Genomic DNA, 19,162 nt, shown 5'->3' on the forward strand with positions numbered 1-19,162 from the left:
TCCTCTAGTAGTCCCTAGTTGGTGACAACTGATCTATTTACTCAGGCATTTCACCACTAAGGACCAGGAAGAGTGCCAAAGCACTAAGGAATTTTACCTTTGAACCTATCTTTTGAGGCTGTAAAGTAAATATAAAAAGACAGAGAATGATACAATGCAATAAAAAGACCACCATAAGGAAGCCTGGGTCTGTTCCAGCTTGAGCACTAACCACCTGTATAATGCCATAAATTACATGGCCAGATCTGTAACATATGAGGGTTGGCCTAGATTAGTGGCTAATGTCTGGACTTTTTTTTTTTTTTTTTTTTTAAGATGGAGACTTGCTCTGTTGCCCTGGCTGGAGTGCAGTGGTGTGATCTCGGCTTACTGCAACCACCACTTCCCGGGTTAAAGCAATTCTCCTGCCTCAGCCTCCCGAGTAGCTCGGATTACAGGCATGCACCACCATGCCTGGCTATTTTTTGTATCTTTAGTAGAGACAGGGTTTCGCCACGTTGGCCAGGCTGGTCTCGAACTCCTGACCTCAGGTGACCCACCGGCCTCGGCCTCCCAAAGTGCTGGGATTACAGGCGTGAGCCACCATGCTCTGCCTGGACATGTTTTTTATTGTCACAGTTGGGGGATTGCTACTGGCATCAAGTGGGTAGAGGCCAGGAATGCTGCTAAACATTCTACAATGCACAGTACAGACCCCCACAACAAAGAATTATATGGTCAAAATGTCAACAGCGCTGAGGTCAACAAATTCTGGCCTAGATGACTAACAAGTTCTCTTCGAACTCTAACATACTAAGAGGCTATGACAAGGCAGCACTGATACAGTTTGTGTATCTGTCCCCTCCAAATCTCATGTTGAAATGTGACCCCCGATGTTGGAGGTGGGGCCTGCTGAGAAGTGTTTGGGTCATGGGGACAGACCCCCTCATGAATGGCCTGGTCCCCTCCCCACAGTAATGAGTGCATTCTCGCTCTATTAGTTCACACTGGAGCTGGCTGTTTAAGAGAGTGGCCTCCCTCCCATCTCTCGCTCTCTCCCTCTCGCTGTGACATGACTGTCTCCTTCCCCTTCTGTTACAACTGGATGATCTCTGAACCCTCAGCAACAGCAGATACTGGCACAATGCTATCAGTACAGCCTGCAGAACTGGGAGCCAAATAAAACTCTTTTCTTTATAAATTACTAAGCCTCAGGTATTCCTTTATAACAACACAAAACAGACTAACACAAGCACCAACACTGATCAGGTGACATTCTTGTCAACATCTATCTCTGAACGGCTTCTTAAGATGTTGCTCTAAATCCCCCTAAAGTCAGATATTTGGATACTCCCTCCATATCCACTAAGGGAAATTTAGATAGTTCCCTCAGATATTTTGATATCTGAAATCAGTGTCATATTTCTGAGCAGTCCTTCTTTTGTAACAAGAAGAAACCTAGGGATGAAAGACACACTGTATCCTTTACAGTTAGAATCCATGCTTCCAAAGTCAGGAGATTCCTTTTGGGAGAGCAGATAATTTAAATAAATATGAATCAAGAAGGTCAGCTGTGGTGGCTCACACCTGTAATCCCAGCACTTTGGGAGGCCAAGGCAGGCAGATTGCTTGAGCCCAGGAGTTCGAGACCAGCCTGAGCAACACAGTGAGACCACATCTCTACAAAAACTACAAAACTTAGCCGAGCCTGGTGGCACACGTATCTGTAGTTCCAGCTACTCAGGAGGCTGAGGTGGGAGGATCACTTAAGTTCGGCAGGTTGAGGCTGCAGTGAGCTGTGACTGCGCCACCCTACTCCAGCCTGAGTGACAGAATGAGACCCGGTCTCAAAAAAAAAAAGAATCAAGGTTAGAAGATGTGACACACACAACAGTAAAGATGAATCTTGGCCAGGCGTGGTGGCTCACGGCTGTAATCCCAGCACTTTGGGAGGCCAAGGCAGGTGGATCACAAGGTCAGGAGTTCGAGACAAGCCTGGCCAACATAGTGAAACCCCATCTCTACTAAAAATACAAAAATTAGCTGGGCATGGTGGCAGGCACCTGTAATCCCAACTACTCAGGAGGCTGAGGCCAGAGAATCACTTGAAACCAGAAGGCAGAGGTTGCAGTGAGCCATGATCGCACCACTGCACTCCAGCCTAGACAACAAGAGCGAAACTCCATCTCAAAGAAAAAAAAAAAAAAGGATGAATCTCAAATATATTATGCAAAGTGAAAGAAGCCAGATTCAAACAACTACATACTGTTTGATTCCATTTTTATGACGTTCTGGAACTGATAAAACTGTAGGGACAGAAAATAGATCAGTCATTGTGAGGGGCTGGGGAAACAGACTATAAAAAAGCATGAAGCAATTTTTGGGATGATAGACTATTTTGTATATTGATTGTAGTGTCAGTTACACACCTGAATGTGTTACTGTACACTAAAAAGGTGAATTTGGCCAAGCGTGCTGGCTCATGCCTATAATCCCAACACTTTGGGAAGCCAAGGCGGGAGGATCACTGGAGCCCAGGAGTTCAAGACCAGCCTAGACAATACAGCAAGATCCTATCTCTATTAAAAATAATAAATAATTGTTAAAAAAGAAAAAAAGGTAAATCTTTCACTATATCTAAATTATACTTCAATAGACTGACCCCTCCCCTCAAAATTTGATCACTAATGCTGTGGAGAGCTGGACACGGTGGCTCACGCCTGTAATCCCAGCACTTTGGGAGGCCAAGGCAGGTGGATTACTTGAGGTCAGGAGTTCGAGACCAGCCTAGCCAACATGGTGAAACCCTGTCTCTACTAAAAATACAAAAATCAGTTGAGCATGGTGGCACACACTTGTAGTCTCAGCTACTCAGGAGGCTGAGGCACAAGAATCGCTGGAACCCAGGAGGCGGAGGTTGCAGCAAGCCAAGATTGAGCCACTGCACTCCAGCCTGGGTGACTAAGACTATGTCCACCCACCCCCCAACTCCCCCCCGCAAAAAAAAAACGCTGTGGAGAGGATAAACTGGATTACATCCAAATTCTTTTCCACCCCAAGTCCTAAGATTGTATGGATTCCACCTTTCCTACCCGTGGTGGCCTCAGAGCCATAGTGATTAGGGCTAAATCTGAGTTCCAATTTCTGTGTTAAAGCAGTGAGGCCCTCTGATTGTATCATGTAGATATGAGTCCTGCCACCACTCTGGGACCTCCGGCTCCACTCCAGCTTGTGACAGAGGTTCCCTTCCTTCTCTTTCCTATCCTAACTCCTCTTGGGACCAATGAGGGACTCAGACAACTAATAAACAAGCCAGAAGAAACCTCAGGAGACACTGGTTTTATCTCTCTGCACAGGCTTCCTGTCTGGATCTCATTTGATCTTTCCATTAAATTTCAAATCAGGCAAAAGAAGAATCATATTTATTAATTTCCCTCCTCTATGGCCTTTTGGGCTTTCACTAGATTTTTATACAGTTAAGACACATAAATGTAAAATACGCGACTCACAACCAAACTCATACTCAAGCTTATTGATACTAATACACACATACCCACACACATAAACATATAAAATTTTAACACATTCACACACCCCCTCCAAGATGACTGATTTATCAAATGTTATACAAAATAGTTAATTCCTCTTATGTACAGAACAGCCACACATATGCCATGGCCAGGGAGGCCTCAAACAGCTATCAGAATGCTCATACTTTCTGCTAACAGAAAGGCCACTGTCTTCTATGCCACAAATATAGTCACAACTGTGGACTATTATAGGAATCCCATCTTTCTTACTGAAAGTTAGTTACTTTGCTGGTTCTTCTTGGAGGAGCTCAAGGGAATGGTTACAAATACTAGTAACCAGATGCCTCATACACACTTGAGTGCTGGGATAAAAAATCAAGGGCCGGCCTGGCGTGGTGACTCCTGCCTGTAACCCCAGCACTTTGGGAGGGTGAGGTGGGCGGATCACTTGAGGTCAGGAGTTCGAGATCAGCCTGACCAACATGGAGAAACCTCGTCTCTACTAAAAATACAAAATTAGCCAGGCGTGGTGGCACATGCCTGTAATCCCAGCTACTCGGAAGGCTGAGGCAGGAGAATCGCTTGAACCCAGGAGGAGAAGTTGTAGTGAGCCGAGATGGTGCCATTGCACTCCAGGCTGGGCAACAAGAGCGAAACTCCATCCCCCCAAAAAATAATAAAATCAATCAATCAATCAATCAATCAATCAAGGGCCACAAGACAAGCCTAGACCTGCCCCTGTCCTCATATTCAAAAGGACAGAGAAGAGTCAGTGGAGGGCAGGTAATGTCCACACTGCTCTTTTGTACTGAGCATTAACAGCAAACACATTAGGACTACAAAGGTGAGATGCTTATATAACAGAAGAGGCCCACTGTGACAGCAAATCCCACAGTGGTCTAGGGTCTTATTTCTGTGTGTTCCTTTCAGAAGGGAAGAATGGGGTAATTTAGAAATATTTAAATTTAGAAATATCTATATCTGATTTAGAAATATTCAATCATCTTCAGAAGTCTACAATAGCAGAAAATCAGTACTGTCTCCTCTAAGTCACTCAGACTTGATAATGTTGTTCCTTTGACATAATTATTAAAAGCTTTATAGCTGGGTGCAGTTACTCATGCCTATAATTCCAGCACTTTGATAGGCCGAGGTAGGATAATTGCTTGAGCTGAGGAGTTCAAGACCAGCCTGGGCAACATGATGAAAACCTGTCTCTACAAAAAATACAAAAATTAGCTGGGCATGGGGGCACAAACCTGTACTCCCAGCTACTCAGGAGGCTGTGGTGGAAAGATCACTTTCAGCCCAGAAGAAAGAGGCTGAAGTGAGCTGAGATCATGCCACTGCATTCCAGCCTGGGCAACAGAGCAAGATTATCTCTGCCTCCCGGCTCCCCATCAAAAAACAAACAAACAAAAAAAAACAAAAACAAAAAAAAAAGTTTTATGAAAGACTGAAATACTTGTCAGAAAACATACTTTGACTTTTTATTCAAAGTTACATAGAATCCTAGGCAATGACTGTCCAGGTTTCCCCAAAAATATTTCTATTTCCAGTAGCATTTCCCAAGGATATATTCCCATAGTCTTTTCTTTCATATGTGATATGATGACAATGAACCATGAAAGGCCGAGTAAATGGCTTTTCCAATTTTAGATCTGGACTTTTGCAAAGTACCCTGATAGCTGCTGGGGCAAGGGCTACTCTCTGTGGCCACAGAAGTGAATAAGGCAAGGCTTGCTGGCCATGATGGGGACTGAGTACGTGGCCTTTAACAGTGATCAAACCAAGACAACACTGCTGCTTCAGAGAAACAGAGAAGTCCTGTAGACCCACTGGCCAGAGCTCCTGCTGCCTTAGAAACTTGACAGAGAGCTAAGCAGAACCACAAGACACATGACAGGTGACCAACAGGCTCAGCTGGCAAAGCCTTGGCTGCTCAAACAGCAGATCGACAGATTCACCTGCCTCCTACCTACCTTGCAGGATGGCTGACCAGCTGTCTAGCCCTTTTCCACCCTGCCTAGGAGGACAAGTACAAGCCTAAGGTTCAAAGAAGATACTAATCTCTATAATTCCCTTGCGCTGCACATAATACATGGCTATTCACCTACCATAGGAGCAGAACACTACCTGAACTAACTTATATCCACCTGAATCATGAGGAGGCTCAAGCCTAAATGGACACTAGCCAACTCTGATGTCCTGTTCAAGCAGTCTTTTCCCACCTTCTTTGTTCTTTCTGGAAGTGATACCTCTCACTACCATTTCTCAGACCAAAACATCATTAGTTTCAGACAAAAGTATCATAAGAAATAGCCAGGACTCAGATTTCATGTTAATTTCCCAATGATTATCCAGTTATGAAGAAATGAGGAAATACACGATAATATTACCGCATTTGAAATAAGCTTTTCTTAATGATACCATGAAAATGGTTACTTGAAAAGGCCAATGGTTTCTTGATGTATTGAAGTTTCTTCTTTTTGAAAATCTGTTAGTTATTTCAAAATTTTCTTAAAGTACCAATTAGAGTACTTCCAATCTGTACAATTGTGCTATACTAACCTTGCAAAGTATCTTTATAACAAACATCTTAAATATACATAAAAAAAGAACTGAGAAGAGTGAAAGAAAAATAATAAATGATATTACCACATCTTGAGATGCAAACTGGGGATCCTCTGGGTTGACTGACCAGTAGCAGTAATCAAAGCCAAATGCCATAACCTTCTCCCGGGAGTCCCCAAAGCCATCTGGTCGATTGTCCACCTAAAATCAAACATAGGATCCAGTGTCTTTTCTACCATAATATTAGAATCTGGCCAGTGGCACTCGATCACCCTCTACCATAGCTAGAGAGACTTGGCCTGGTCATGAGACTGTTTATATTATCTTCCTGAAAAAGAAAAGGTAACCTTTGTCTCCATCATATTAGATACAAATAAAGCACAGATAACTAAATTTGTCTGTCATTCTATCATATATCTGCCTACATATGAACCAACTATATGAGATGTGGTAAAGCTTGGGAGAGAAAGCCTCTCTCGCTCTGGGCATCTTCTTATCACTACAGGTTGAATGTCCCTTCTTTGAAATGCTTGGGACCAGAACTGTTTCAGATCTTTTTGGATTTCAGATTTTTTTGGATTTTGGAATATTTGCATATACATAATGAGATATCTTGGGGATGAATCCAAGTCTAAACATGAAATCCTTTTATGTTTCATATACACTTTATAAACACAGCTTGAAGGTAATTTTATACAATATTTTTTAATAATTTTGTTCATGAAACAGTTTTGGCTGCAACCCATCACATGAAGCCAGCGGTGAAACTTTCCACTCATGGCGTCATGTCAGCATTCAAAAAGCTTCAGATTTTGAAGGATTTCAGATTTCAAATTTTCAAATTAAGATGTTCAACCTGTATTATTTCTTTCCTAAGTATTTCTGCAGAGGATACTGGGAATATGTGAGTAGTTTGGCCATAGTGCCTGACAGGCTTCATCAACCTGGGGCTTTCACTGAGGTTCCTGGAATATTCAACCCCCAATTAGATACCACATTGGACAGAAGAGTCAGAAGCAATCTAGCTGCTCAAGGTAGATGAGAGTAGAGCCAGAGCTTGGCCTTGCACTGACCTCCAGGTACTGAGGAGAATGGCATTATTCACAGAAATGCCTTATCTTATACACTCTGGACAGGGAAAGACAACCCTGCCACTAGCCATCATAAACTACAGAAGAATGAGGCTGCCAGAATGATTAAGAGATTCTTCGTGGATAACTGACCACAGGGAAGTCAGCAGCCAGGGAGGTGTGCAGAAGGCAGATTAAAGTTTGATCTTGGCTGAGACTTATTCTTAAGAACCAAAAACATGAGAATCTTACAACAAAGCAGCTGAAGTGATTAGGCAACAGAGATATAAATAAGAGACAGGAGAGAATAAAAGGTCCTTTGTCCCTGGGGAGCCCTGTTGAAAGTCTGGTAGGTCCCCATTGTTTTTTAGCAGAGAACTACTGACAAGAGGAAACACAGCACATCACAGGAGTAACAAGAGAGCAGGCATGACTGTGAAGACTGGGGTCCAAATAACTCTCACTTTTGCCAGTTTCCTCAGCTCTCGGGAATGCTGAGTACCACCTGCAAGCTGACTATAGCAACAGTTACATGGTCAGCTTCCCCAGTCTCTCTCCACTCTCCAAGGCCCAGAAAGAAAGAAACCCCTCCATCTTCTGTTTGCCTAGTAAATGGAGGAACAGGATGGAGAAAATTAGCCCTAAGGGAGACTGAGGGGTATGGAAGGAAGTTCCAAAAGTCTGTCCAATTATGACTCAAAGTTCAGTCAGATCTGTGAAAGAGAATCTGTAACAAAACCCAGGCTAGTGACTGACTCTCTTCTTTCTGGGATCTGAAAGATGTTACTTGGATCTCAGTATAGCTAAAAGAAACCCTGCATTACCAGGTGCATACTACAATCCCTAATAATGTCTCTAGATAAAGTGGTATCAACTGAAAAGATTAGGACGAAGTTTAACTGGTGGTCAGGTGGGTTAAATAGAATATGGATTGCCTGCAGCACGATTTAAGTTAACTATTGCCCCCAAAACATCCCACGTTTACTTTCAAAGCATCTACCAACTAATTTCCAAAACAGTTGCACCCTATTTGATAAAACTTAGGCTGCAGCAGCCAAATGCCCTGCACTTCTTTCTTGATTTCTTCATTTGCTTTATGATTGGCGCAAGCTCCTCCCCCTATTACCCTTATATACCCCTTCCTCCCCAACTCTAAACACATTCACATATACACCTTCAGCCTGGAAGCCCCTGTAACAATATTAGCTCCTCAGTGGAAAGAAAATGAAAAACAATTTCAGGCTTACCTTTAAATTCCTGATTTTTGCCACTTTGCCATCAACTTCCACAATAATTCTTCCCCCTTCTTTGGTCTCCCTAGAAACAAGACCCAAACTCAGAAGAAATGTTTTTTTTTAAATCAAGAAAAAAGAAGCTGGAACCAGTGCTAGTGGGACAAAATATTTCCCTACTGCTGTACCCTTAAAAGAAGCGTCTGTCTCCATAAATGGCTATAAGCGTCACATCAAGCAGTCCCCTAACTGGCATGCTTCCCTGGATCTTTACAATTTGGCTCTGGAACAGCTCACATTCACATTTAGTACCCTCTATGTGTGAGGCACTGTATTAGGGGCACTACATATTGTTCTTCATCTTATGCTATCCTCCTACATACCCTCCTGACATAGCTTGCTAACATAACATTTTTACAGGCAGAGGACTAAAGCTGAGAGAAATTACGTAACTTGTCCAAGGTCACACACCTATCAGTGGCAGAGCTAGGATTCAAACTCATATTTGTCTGACCAGGAAGCCTAGGCTCTGAATTATACCTTAGAAGTCAGGCTTAGAAACCCTAGAGAGTGCGGGGAGCAGTGGCTCGCACATACAATCCCAACTACTTGCAAGACTGAGAGGCAGGAGGATTGCTTGAGCCCAGGAGTTCAAGGCTGCAGCAAGCTATGATCACGATGCTGCACCCCAGCCTGAGAGACAGAGCAAGATCTCATCTCTCAAAAGAAAAGAAACTCTAGAGAGCATCCTTGGCCCAGCATATAACACAGCATCATCTCTCATTTTCTCCAGCATTTTGAGCATGGATATTGACCAAAAAAAAAAGTATTGGAATCCTCTCTGCTGAGACCCTGAGAACATATTTCTCAAATCCTTTCTTTATATCTTTTTAAATCAGAAGCAGGGCCAACCTCCTCAAGAATCTTCCTATGTTGAAGTTATGTGGTAATACTGCTAACAACTAAACAATCTCTACACTCACTTTTATGGGCTTAATCCAGATGACCCACATAACTGATACCTATCTTTTTTCATAATATAAAAAGCCACAGCTAAAGTACTCATAACCAAAATGTTAACAGATGAGAATTAATTAGAACATCCTCCATTACAAACAATAAAAGTTATCAATTAAATTACTCCTAGCCTAGAACCTGAAAGTTGAGACAATACCTTCAGTCTTATTTTTTATCCTTCCTCAGGCTTCCCAGGCTGTGACCTAGAGGACTGGGGGTAGGAGAAGCACAGTGAGACAGGGGTCTTTAGATTTAATTTTTTTTTCCCCCGAGACGGAGTCTTGCTCTGTCGCCCAGGCTGGAGTGCAGTGGCGCGATCTCGGCTCACTGCAAGCTCCGCCTCCCGGGTTCACGCCGTTCTCCTGCCTCAGCCTCCCGAGTAGCTGGGATTACAGGCATGTGCCACCACGCCCTGCTAATTTTTTGTATTTTTTTTTTTTTTTTTTTTTAGTAGAGATGGGGTTTCATCATGTTAGCCAGGATGGTCTCAATCTCCTGACCTCGTGATCCGCCAGCCTCGGCCTCTCAAAGTGCTGGGATTACAGGCGTGAGCTACCGCGCCCGGCCCTAGATTTAATTTTGTTTATTGATTTATTTAGAGACAGGATCTCACTCTGTTGCCCAGGCTGGAGTGCAGTGGTGCAATCACAGCTCACTGCAGCCTCAATTTCCTGGGCTTAAGCATTTCTTCCACCTCAACTTCCCAAGTAGCCAGGATTACAAGCACGTGCTACCATGCCCAGCTAATTTTTATTTTTTGTTGACACAAATTGGTATTGAACTCCTGGGTTCATGCGATTCTCCTGCCTCAGTCTCCCAAAGTGCTGGGATTACAGGCATAAGCCACACTGCCCGGCCCCTTCTAAAACGTTTAAAAACCAGACTGCCAAGCACAGTGGTCTGAGGAATAAAAATTGTTGTAATGTATTCTTTTATCAAATGTTCATAAAAACCATTGAAGTAGTTATCCCTATTTTACAGACTTAAAAACAAAAAACAAAGCTATGTAGGTTTCCTGTCATCGTCGTCGTCGCCGCCGCCACCGCTGCTGCTGCTGCTGAGGCTGCTGGCGAGGCCCAAGGATCGGGTGGCGGCAGGGGCGGAGCCAGACGAGGGAACGAGAGGAAGCGAGCGAGGAGCGCGCAGAGCTGGCTTTTCCACCCCCTCGAGGAGCTGCAGCAGACCGGCCCAGCGCCGCCACCTACCCGCCACACAAAGCCCAGAGCCCGCGTCCACAGCCATGTCCTCCTCCGCCGGCAGCGGCCACCAGCCCAGCCAGAGCCGCGCCTTCTCCACCCACACCGTGGCCATCAGCGACGCCGCGCAGCTACCTCATGACTATTGCACCACGCCCGAGGGGACGCTCTTCTCCACCACACCAGGAGGAACTCAAATCATTTATGATAGAAAGTTTCTGTTGGATCTTTGCAGTTCTCCCATGGCTCAGACCCCACCCTGCCATCTGCCCAATATCCCAGGAGTCACTAGCCCTGGCACCTTAATTGAAGACTCCACAAGTAGAAGTCAATAATTTGAACAACTTGAATAATCATGACAGGAAACATGCAGCTGGGGGGTGATGCTCAGTTGGAGATGGGCATCTGACTCTCCTTCAAGGATTAGAAGAAAAGCAGCAACACTGATACCTGTGTGCACCTGATTTGGCCAATAGGATCAACAGTGAAAAGACAGAAGAGGCAATACCAGCAGTCCCCATTACAGTCTCCATCTCCCACTCTTCCTCTGGGTGCCAAATGATGGGAAGATGAGCTTCATCTGACCATTTCTTCTCCCTGTCTCCTGTTCCCCTTCCCAGTTAAACAAGTTAGATTGAAGGTCCTTGGTGTATTTCTGTAGAGCTAAGCAGTCCTTAGAGGAAAACAGTTAAACCCTGGCTTTCCTAGTTTTTTTTTTTTTAGACGAAGTCATCCTCTGTTGCCCAGGCTGGAGTGGAGTGCAGTGGCACGATCTCTGCTCACTGCAACCTCTGCCTGCCGGGTTCAAGCGATTCTCCTGCCTCAGCCTCCTGAGTAGCTGGGACTACAGGTGGCCGCCACCAGGCTGGGCTAACTTTTTGTATTTTCAGTAGAGATGGGGTTTCACCATATTGGCCAGGCTGGTCTCGAACTCCTGACCTTGTGATCCTCCTGCCTTGGGCTCCCAAGGTGCTGGGATTACAGGCGTGAGCCACCACACCCGGCCTTCTAGTTGTTTTTTTATTGAGAGCCACCCTCATACCCCTCAATTTTGTCCCAAATCAAATACCAACCTACAACTGCCTGGCTTGTTGTTGTTGTGCTTGGGAAGAAATGGGGAAGTCTGGGGAAGGGATACAGAGGCTTGGTGGGCCTAACACCATTCATGTTCCTTTGTATCCCACCTATGGTTCAGTGTTGCAAGATTCTGGGCTTGGGGTCTTTAAAACTAGCAGGGGGGAATGACAAAAAAGAGAGCTGCTTTTCCTTTTACCTTGAGGTATTTGTCCCTTGGGACAGAGCACAGTTTGTGCAACTCTGGTAGCATTACCCTGGGACACTGTTTTGAGGTCCTCTTCCCTTCTTTCCTCTGGGAGGAATGTCTTCTGTCTTTGGTATTATGGTTCATCTTCCCACTCTTACTTAGCACATTTGTGCAGGTATTTTTAACTCTGTACATCAGAAGAGAGCCCTTGATAACCAGTCTTGCTCTTTTTCTGCCATTCCTCCCTGCCTGTAGCTTGTTGCTGGCAGAGTCCTCTTGTACTTCAAGAAGGTGAAGTGATTTTGTCTGCTCCTAGAGCAGGTCCATACCAAGTAATAGAGGCACTTTAGCCTCCACTTGGTGGGTAACTCCTGATCATAGTATTGTGTCAGGGAATGCCTAAGAATGACCTCTAAAGAGTGTTGACCCATTTGAGTACCCAGTCTCGGTAGTCTTTTTTTTTTTTTTTTTTTTTTTTTTTTTTTTTTTTTTTTTTTTTTTTTTTTTTTTTTTTTTTTGAGATGGAGTCTGGCTCTGTCGCCCAGGCTGGAGTTCAGTGGCGCAATCTCAGCTCACTGCAAGCTCCACCTCCCGGGTTCACGCCATTCTCCTGCCTCAGCCTCTCCGAGTAGCTGGGACAACAGGTGCCCGCCACCACGCCCGGCTAATTTTTTGTATTTTTAGTAGAGACGGGGTTTCACCGTGGTCTCGATCTCCTGACCTTGTGATCCGCCCGCCTCGGCCTCCCAAAGTGCTGGGATTACAAGCGTGAGCCACCGTGCCCTGCCTCAGTAGTCATTTTTAAGTCCAGTGAGCATTGTGATGGTTGTTCTCAGATTGCAGTTTCTTATGTTTTGAGTTTGAAGTTGATTTTCAGAATGCTCTTAGAAAAGAACTACATTTTTTTTCCTTTGTGGATCTGCTTTGTTTGGCTGCTGGGATAGATAAGCATGGGCTTAAAAAATGTGTTCCTTCCAGTTCTCTTGCCTTTCCTATCGTACTCTGAATTTCCCTCCCTACCTCCCTCACTGTCTTCCTCTCTCCTTCCTTTCCTTCCTTTTTCTCTACCTGGCCATTTTTCAAATTTACATCAAAGATAGCTCAAGTGTTAGTATCTGAGAATATCTGTCACTCCTCTTATCTGAGAAGTGACCTTTTATTTTTAAGATGACTACAGACCTATTTTTAGATATGTTTTCAGTACCATTTTGAACAGCAACTTTTTAATTAAACATCTTCCAGTGTTAGGAAGGTGAGAAATGTTCACAGGCGAGTCTGCTGTTCTATGTGACCATCTTTTGTCTCCTCTCATCCGCCAGGAGCTCTTTATTTTCCTCTCTAGTTTTGGGTGTGCATGTTTGGAGTTTGTAGTGGGTGGTTTGTAAAACTGGACCATTCTGCCTTGCTATGGGTTGTTCATGAAAGACTCATTCTTTTCTCTGACCCTTTAGCTTTTGCATTCACCCTCCTTCCCACCTACCTCTCCTGGGACTACTGACAGGCATAATAATCCCAGGAGAATGACTCCCCTCATAGGAAGATTAAAGCATCCATCCCTTCATAGTTAAGTAGCCATTGGTGTCCTGGGAATTTCTGGTTGGATTTGGTGCCCTGAACTTTCTTAGTAAGAAATCAGATCCCAGGGTGAGAGTAACAAGCCATTTGGCCAAGAAAGAAACCTGTTTGTTTTCCTTTTGAACTATGAAAAGACCCTGTTTGTGAACACATTTTAGAAAGAAGAGAGGAAGGATGTCTGCAGAACTTTGTTCTGTTTTCTGCTACAAAAATGTGAATAGTTCAGAGTAAAAACCTTTTGTGATGGTTGATGTCTCTCAGGAATAAGCTGGATCTCCAATGTTTTGGGGATGCTTTGAGTCTCAAAAATTGATAATCAGAAAAGTATCTTTTGTTTGTTTAATGTATCCCTGTTCTGATTTTAATTAAACTCCAAATCTCATTTTACATATTCTTGGAAAAACTTTAAAAAAAAAAAAGCTATACAGTAGGTAAACAGTAAGTTTTGACAGGGCAAATAGTCTTCTAGAGCCTACAGTACTGGCAGATCAGATATGTTCTCATAATGGTTAATTGGAGTAGACAAAAGGCAGCAATTTCATAATGAGATATGCAATTTCTGATTATGGGAAACTGTGAGGTAGAAGGGAGGACATCAAAACCATTTTCTGTACAGCAGTATCATTTTATTGAGGGTCAGGCTGGGCGTGGTGGCTCATGCCTGTAATCTCAACACTTTGGGAGGCCGCGGCAGGTGAGGTCAGGAGTTCGAGACCAGCCTGGCCAACATGGTGAAACCCTGTCTCTACTAAAAATACAAAAATCACCTAGGCATGGTGGCAGGTGCCTGTAATCCCAGTTACTCAGGAGGCTGGGGCAGGAGAATCGCTTGAACCCAGGAGACGGAGGTTCCAGTGAGCTGAGATCGCGCCATTGCACTCCAGCCTGGGTGACAGAGTGAGACTCCATCTCCAAAAAAAAAAAAAAGAATTGAGGGTCAACTCTAGTCCTACTGAATAAATAGGCACTTGAGACACAAGTGCAACTTTTCTGTATCTGTAATCTCAGAAAGAGCAGTAGGTCTAATGAATTAAATCTTGGCTCTAACTACTTTTAGAACTTAAGCCAAACCATTCTGTCATCTGGAAAAACAAAAAATAGAAGCTTGGGCCAGATCATCTGTAAGATTTCTTCCCAAGCACAACATCAGATCCAATGACTCTGTCAAGTGAGTGTGTGCCAATGACTTATTTGAAGGTTGGAAAAAACCACATAATCACCAGATTCCCCATATTCAGATAAGCCTCAATGAAGACTGTATAACACACCCTGAAGAACAGCTGCCATCTCTGCAGGATTCTGTGAGAAGAGGGAAGTGATCTGGACTTCTTGGCTGGGGCCACAATGGGTTTATTTGTATCTGCTCCTGAATCTTCAGCCTGCTACAATCTGTTCACACCTAGGTATCTACAGTCTTGACATCCTACCACTTGCTGCTCAAGGCTCTTAACTTGAGCTGAAAGTAAATAAATTGTGCTTTCATTTTCCCTTCACTTTGTTTGGTATGTTATTCTCTACTGTGGCTGCAAGTAAACCAATTTCAGCATCATTTTCTTAATCTAATTCATGCTATTATAAATTCCTAGTGTCCGGCCAGGCACGGTGGCTCACGCCTGTAATCCCAGCACTTTGGGAGGCCAAGGCAGGCAGATCACGAGGTCAGGAGATCGAGACCATCCTGGCTAACACGGTGAAACCCCATCTCTACTAAAAATACAAAAAATTAGCCGGGCGTGGTGGCGGGCGCCTGTAGTCCCAGCTGCTGGGGAGGCTGAGGCAGGAGAATGTCGTGAACCCGGGAGGCGGAGCTTGCAGTGAGCCGAGATCGCGCCACTGCACTCCAGCCTGGGCGACAGAGCAAGACTCCATCTCAAAAAAAAAAAAAAAAGAAAAAAAAAAGAAATTCCTAGTGTCCATGGAACTGAGAAGTTACTGAATGTTAGGAGTGGTCAATATTGTTATCCTGAGAACCCTAAAAGAACAGTTTCACAAATACAGAATATATACCAGAGGCTACCTCCAGCATAGCATCTGCACTTATAAAAAAAAAACCCCAGCCCTGAGCTACCACATCCAGTTAGGAAGAAGCCAGGTGTCACAAGCCATTTACCAATCAAAACGCAGCAGTTCAGGCATCTGCTTTCCCTCTTTCTTCAGTGTAACTCTTTTGCCTTCTTCCTATTCTCTTTAACTTTTTGTTTCTTTCCATCTCATTGCTCTTCTCATTAGTCTTTCAATTACAAGACTTTTCAAAGCCAATCATTTCTATATGAGGACGAACATAATCCTCACTAGTACCAAATTTTATTATGGGAGACAATGCCTTTCTTGATCCTTCTGCCCAATTATCAAGCTATCTTATGTCCCAGAGATTTTTAAACTTGCCAAATAATTCCAACATGTGCCTCCTGGTCCCCAAAGCGCCCTCTGCCAGATTTACCTCCCACCACTCACTTCCCTCCACACCAACCACCCCTTCCCCACCAAAACTTAACCTCTAGTTAGTCCCTTACAGTCTAAGTCCTTTGCTCTTGGCGGTCTTACCACATAGAAGGCTCTTTAAATTCTCTCCACCTGTCAACAAACTCTAATTGATCTTTAAAAAAACACTTCATCTGGTGACAAAGAGAAAAAAGTTCGTGGCTGCACACTGGATGTCTCAAGGGCTGAGATGAGAGGTGCAGGATCAAAATAAGCCACGAGAAAACGGGCACTGAGGGCTCTGAGAGAAAGAAGGGGTTGGAACAACTTCCCCTACGTAACAGTTCCGTCCTGGATTAAATCAGCTGTCGAGCATAGAAAGAAACCGCGACCCGTGTGGGCCTCAATTTCCCCCTCACGCCCTCACCTTCTGCTTTCTCCACATCTTCGCACAGAAACCCACGCGCACCCAGGAACACACACCATTCAGCCTCAGTCCTCATGGGTACTCCCAAGCCCCCAGAAAGAGAGCGGAGAATGCTCATCCTCCCAGCCTTTCTCAAAGGCCCAACCCGATGCAGCAAGCCTCGAGCCGCGGTCCCTCGAAACTCCTGATGGCAGGACGCCAGCGACGCTCACCCAGGGCAGCCCTCCCGCGGCCGTCCGGGAACCGCTATCCCCAGGACACAACGCGAAAGCTCGACTGAGGTCCCGTCCCGCCAGGCCTCCGTGGGTTCCGGACCCCGACCTCCCGGGTCACTTTGTCACTGATTTCTGCGCGCCAGAATCTCTGCAGCGGGAGACGCGGACCTCCCACTCTTTTCAGTTCCTGTGAAGCCTCAGGCGCCCTCTCCCGCCCAGACCCACCTCTTGCTGAGCGGCCGGACCCGCACGGCAACCCGCACGTTCGCCATCCGTCTGCCACAACCCCAGTCCAGCAGGTCAGCTCAGCCGCAGCATCTCAGGCCCCCGCCCTAAGCCCAGACATAGCCCCAACCCAGCCCCGCCCGCCCCACTCGCCTCTGGGGACGCCGCCGCGCGGACGCGAGCTGCAGCCCGAGCGGGGCGGTGCCTGCCTAGCTTCGGCCAATCCTGAGCCCGGTAGGCGGGAGAACTCCCGGCCCCGCCTCCCCTCTATCCTCCTTAAAGCCTCCCGACTCGTCCCCGCCCAAACACGCACCGCAACCCGAGCAGGCTGGTTCCTGTGGACGCTCGGCCAGTCATTAGCCTGGTGCGCGGGAGGATGCCAGGGCTCGCTCCGCCTCGTTCCACCAGAAGCCTCCCAGGTCGCCCCCGCCCAAGCACGCGCTGCATCCCGAGCCGGGTGGTGCCCGCCGAGCCTTGGCTAGTCGGTGGGCGGGAGGACGCCCGGGCTCGCCCCGCCTCGCTCCGCCCCACAGCCTCTTGGGACGCCCCCACCCATGCGCGTGCTGCACCGGGCCCAGCAGTGCCGGCCCAGCTTCAGCCAATCCTGAGCCGAGTGGGCCGCGAGGACGCAGTGGCAAGTCTGTTGTTCCTGGCCCCGCTTACCCAGAAATAGTTTTTGTTCTTCGACTCGGTGTCCGTGCTATGTAAAGTCAAGTAAATCAATTAAATTTTGGTCCGAAAGTTTGCAAAGTAATTTGCTAAATACTTTTATTCTCTGCGGCGTTCGCTTGAACTGTCAATTCTGTGGTTAAATTTTCAAGGCAGGCCGGGTGCGGTGGCTCACGCCTGTAATCCCAGCACTTTGGGAGACTGAGGCGAGATCACCTGAGGTCAGGAGTTCGAGATCAGCCTGACCAACCTGGTGAAGCCCCGTCTGTACTCAAAATACGAAAATCAGCTGGGCGTGTTGGTGTGCGCCTGTAATTCCAGCTACCCGGGAGGCTGAGGCAGGAGAATCACTTGAACCCGGGAGGCGGAGGCTGCAGTGAGCCCATATCGCGCCACTGTACTTCAGCCTGGGCGACAGAGCAAAACCCTGTCTAAAAAAAATAAAAAAAAGAAGGCAGTCCCTTACTGGCAAGGTACTTCCTGACATCAGGGACAAAGCATAGATGGAACCAATTCAGAAAAAGGGTTATTGTCCAGGTCTTCTTGTACAACCAAAAGACAGGTGGCTGGTGTTTATCTTTTCCCTTGAAGGCTTGAGGGTTAGCAGCGTATAGATAAGGGCAGTGCTGATCATAAACTCAGCTGCATTTGCACAAAATATTAGCCTATCCCTTCCTGCCTTAAATCCTGGTGCTTGCTTCTCTTCCTTACTAATAAAATGTCCTTTGTGGCATTTATTTTTCCAGAATAGGGCACTTGCATATGCACCAAAAAGCTGTTCAGGCAGATACCCTTTCTTCTCAATGATTTCCTTAATGGTGTCTAGGAACTCATTTGCTCCCTGTTGGTCAGCAGAAGCTGCTTCTCTTGTTATCTTGACATATTTTAAACCAAACTTTTCCAAATTTATCAAATCATCCTTTACTGGCATAAAATTGTTTAGCTTTAGATCCTTCACCTTCCTTTTGCTTCAAGTTGTCGTATAATGACTTTGCTTGTTCTCAAATCATATTGAGTATATAAGTATACAGGTATGTTTTCCTTTTTTTTTTCTTTTTTTTTTTTTTTTGAGACGGAGTCTCATGCTGTTGCCCAGGCTGGAGTGCAGTGGCGCGATCTTGGCTTACTGCAACCTTCAACTCCCTGGTTCAAGCAATTCCCCTGCCTCAGCCTCCCGAGTAGCTGGGATTACAGGTGTGTGCCACCACACCCAGCTAATTTTTTTGTATTTTTAGTAGAGACGGGGTTTCACCATGTTGGCCAGACTGGTCTTGAACTCCTGACTTCAGGCAATCTGACCACCTCTGCTTCCGAAAGTGTTGGGATTACAGGCGTGAGCCACCACGCTGGCCAGGTAAGTTTTTCTTACAGCAATCCTGTACCCACATAAAAGCTTCATTTTCTGTTTGTTGTTGTTGTTGTTGTTGGAGACAGAGTCTTGCTCTGTTGCCCAGGCTTGGGTGCAGTGGCACAATCTCAGCTGACTGCAACCTCTGCCTCCTGGGTTCAAGTGATTCTTCTGCCTCAGCCTCCCAAGTAGCTGGGATTACAGGTGTGCGCCACCACACCTGGTTAATTTTTGTATTTTCAGTAGAGATGGGGTTTCACCATGTTGGCCAGGCTGGTCTCAAACTCCTGACCTCAGGTGATCTGCCCACCTCGGCTTCCCAAAGTGCTGGGATTACAGGCGTGAGTCACTGAGCCCGGCCAAAAGCTGCATTTTCAATATGAGATAAAAAGATATTTCAGGGCCGGGTACGGTGGCTCA

The 19,162-nt window shown here is 45.7% G+C and overlaps 1 protein-coding gene and 1 pseudogene across 3 annotated transcripts in view; one reads left to right on the plus strand and one right to left on the minus strand.

Moving 5' to 3' along the window:
* Window positions 1-16,882, minus strand: part of STARD9 (StAR related lipid transfer domain containing 9) — a 149,491-nt gene extending 132,609 nt beyond the window's left edge. Inside the window, exons 1-3 of one of the 3 annotated variants that reach the window (XM_032176011.2) lie at window positions 16,726-16,882; window positions 8,401-8,470; window positions 6,168-6,284 (exon numbers count right to left, since the gene is read on the minus strand). In XM_032176011.2, the coding sequence (XP_032031902.1) occupies window positions 6,168-6,284; window positions 8,401-8,470; window positions 16,726-16,772 (234 nt within the window). In that variant the 5' untranslated portion in view covers window positions 16,773-16,882. Of the gene's footprint in view, window positions 1-6,167; window positions 6,285-8,400; window positions 8,471-9,559; window positions 9,587-16,725 lie in introns of those variants that run through there. The other 2 variants (XM_058427310.1, XM_058427311.1) reach the window with 2 other exon arrangements.
* On the plus strand, window positions 10,643-11,069 carry LOC116482511 (eukaryotic translation initiation factor 4E-binding protein 2-like; annotated as a pseudogene).
* Window positions 16,883-19,162: the final 2,280 nt, after the last annotated feature.

Source organism: Hylobates moloch, unplaced genomic scaffold, assembly GCF_009828535.3.
Source record: "Hylobates moloch isolate HMO894 unplaced genomic scaffold, HMol_V3 SCAFFOLD_14, whole genome shotgun sequence".
Taxonomy (NCBI): Eukaryota; Metazoa; Chordata; class Mammalia; order Primates; family Hylobatidae; genus Hylobates; species Hylobates moloch.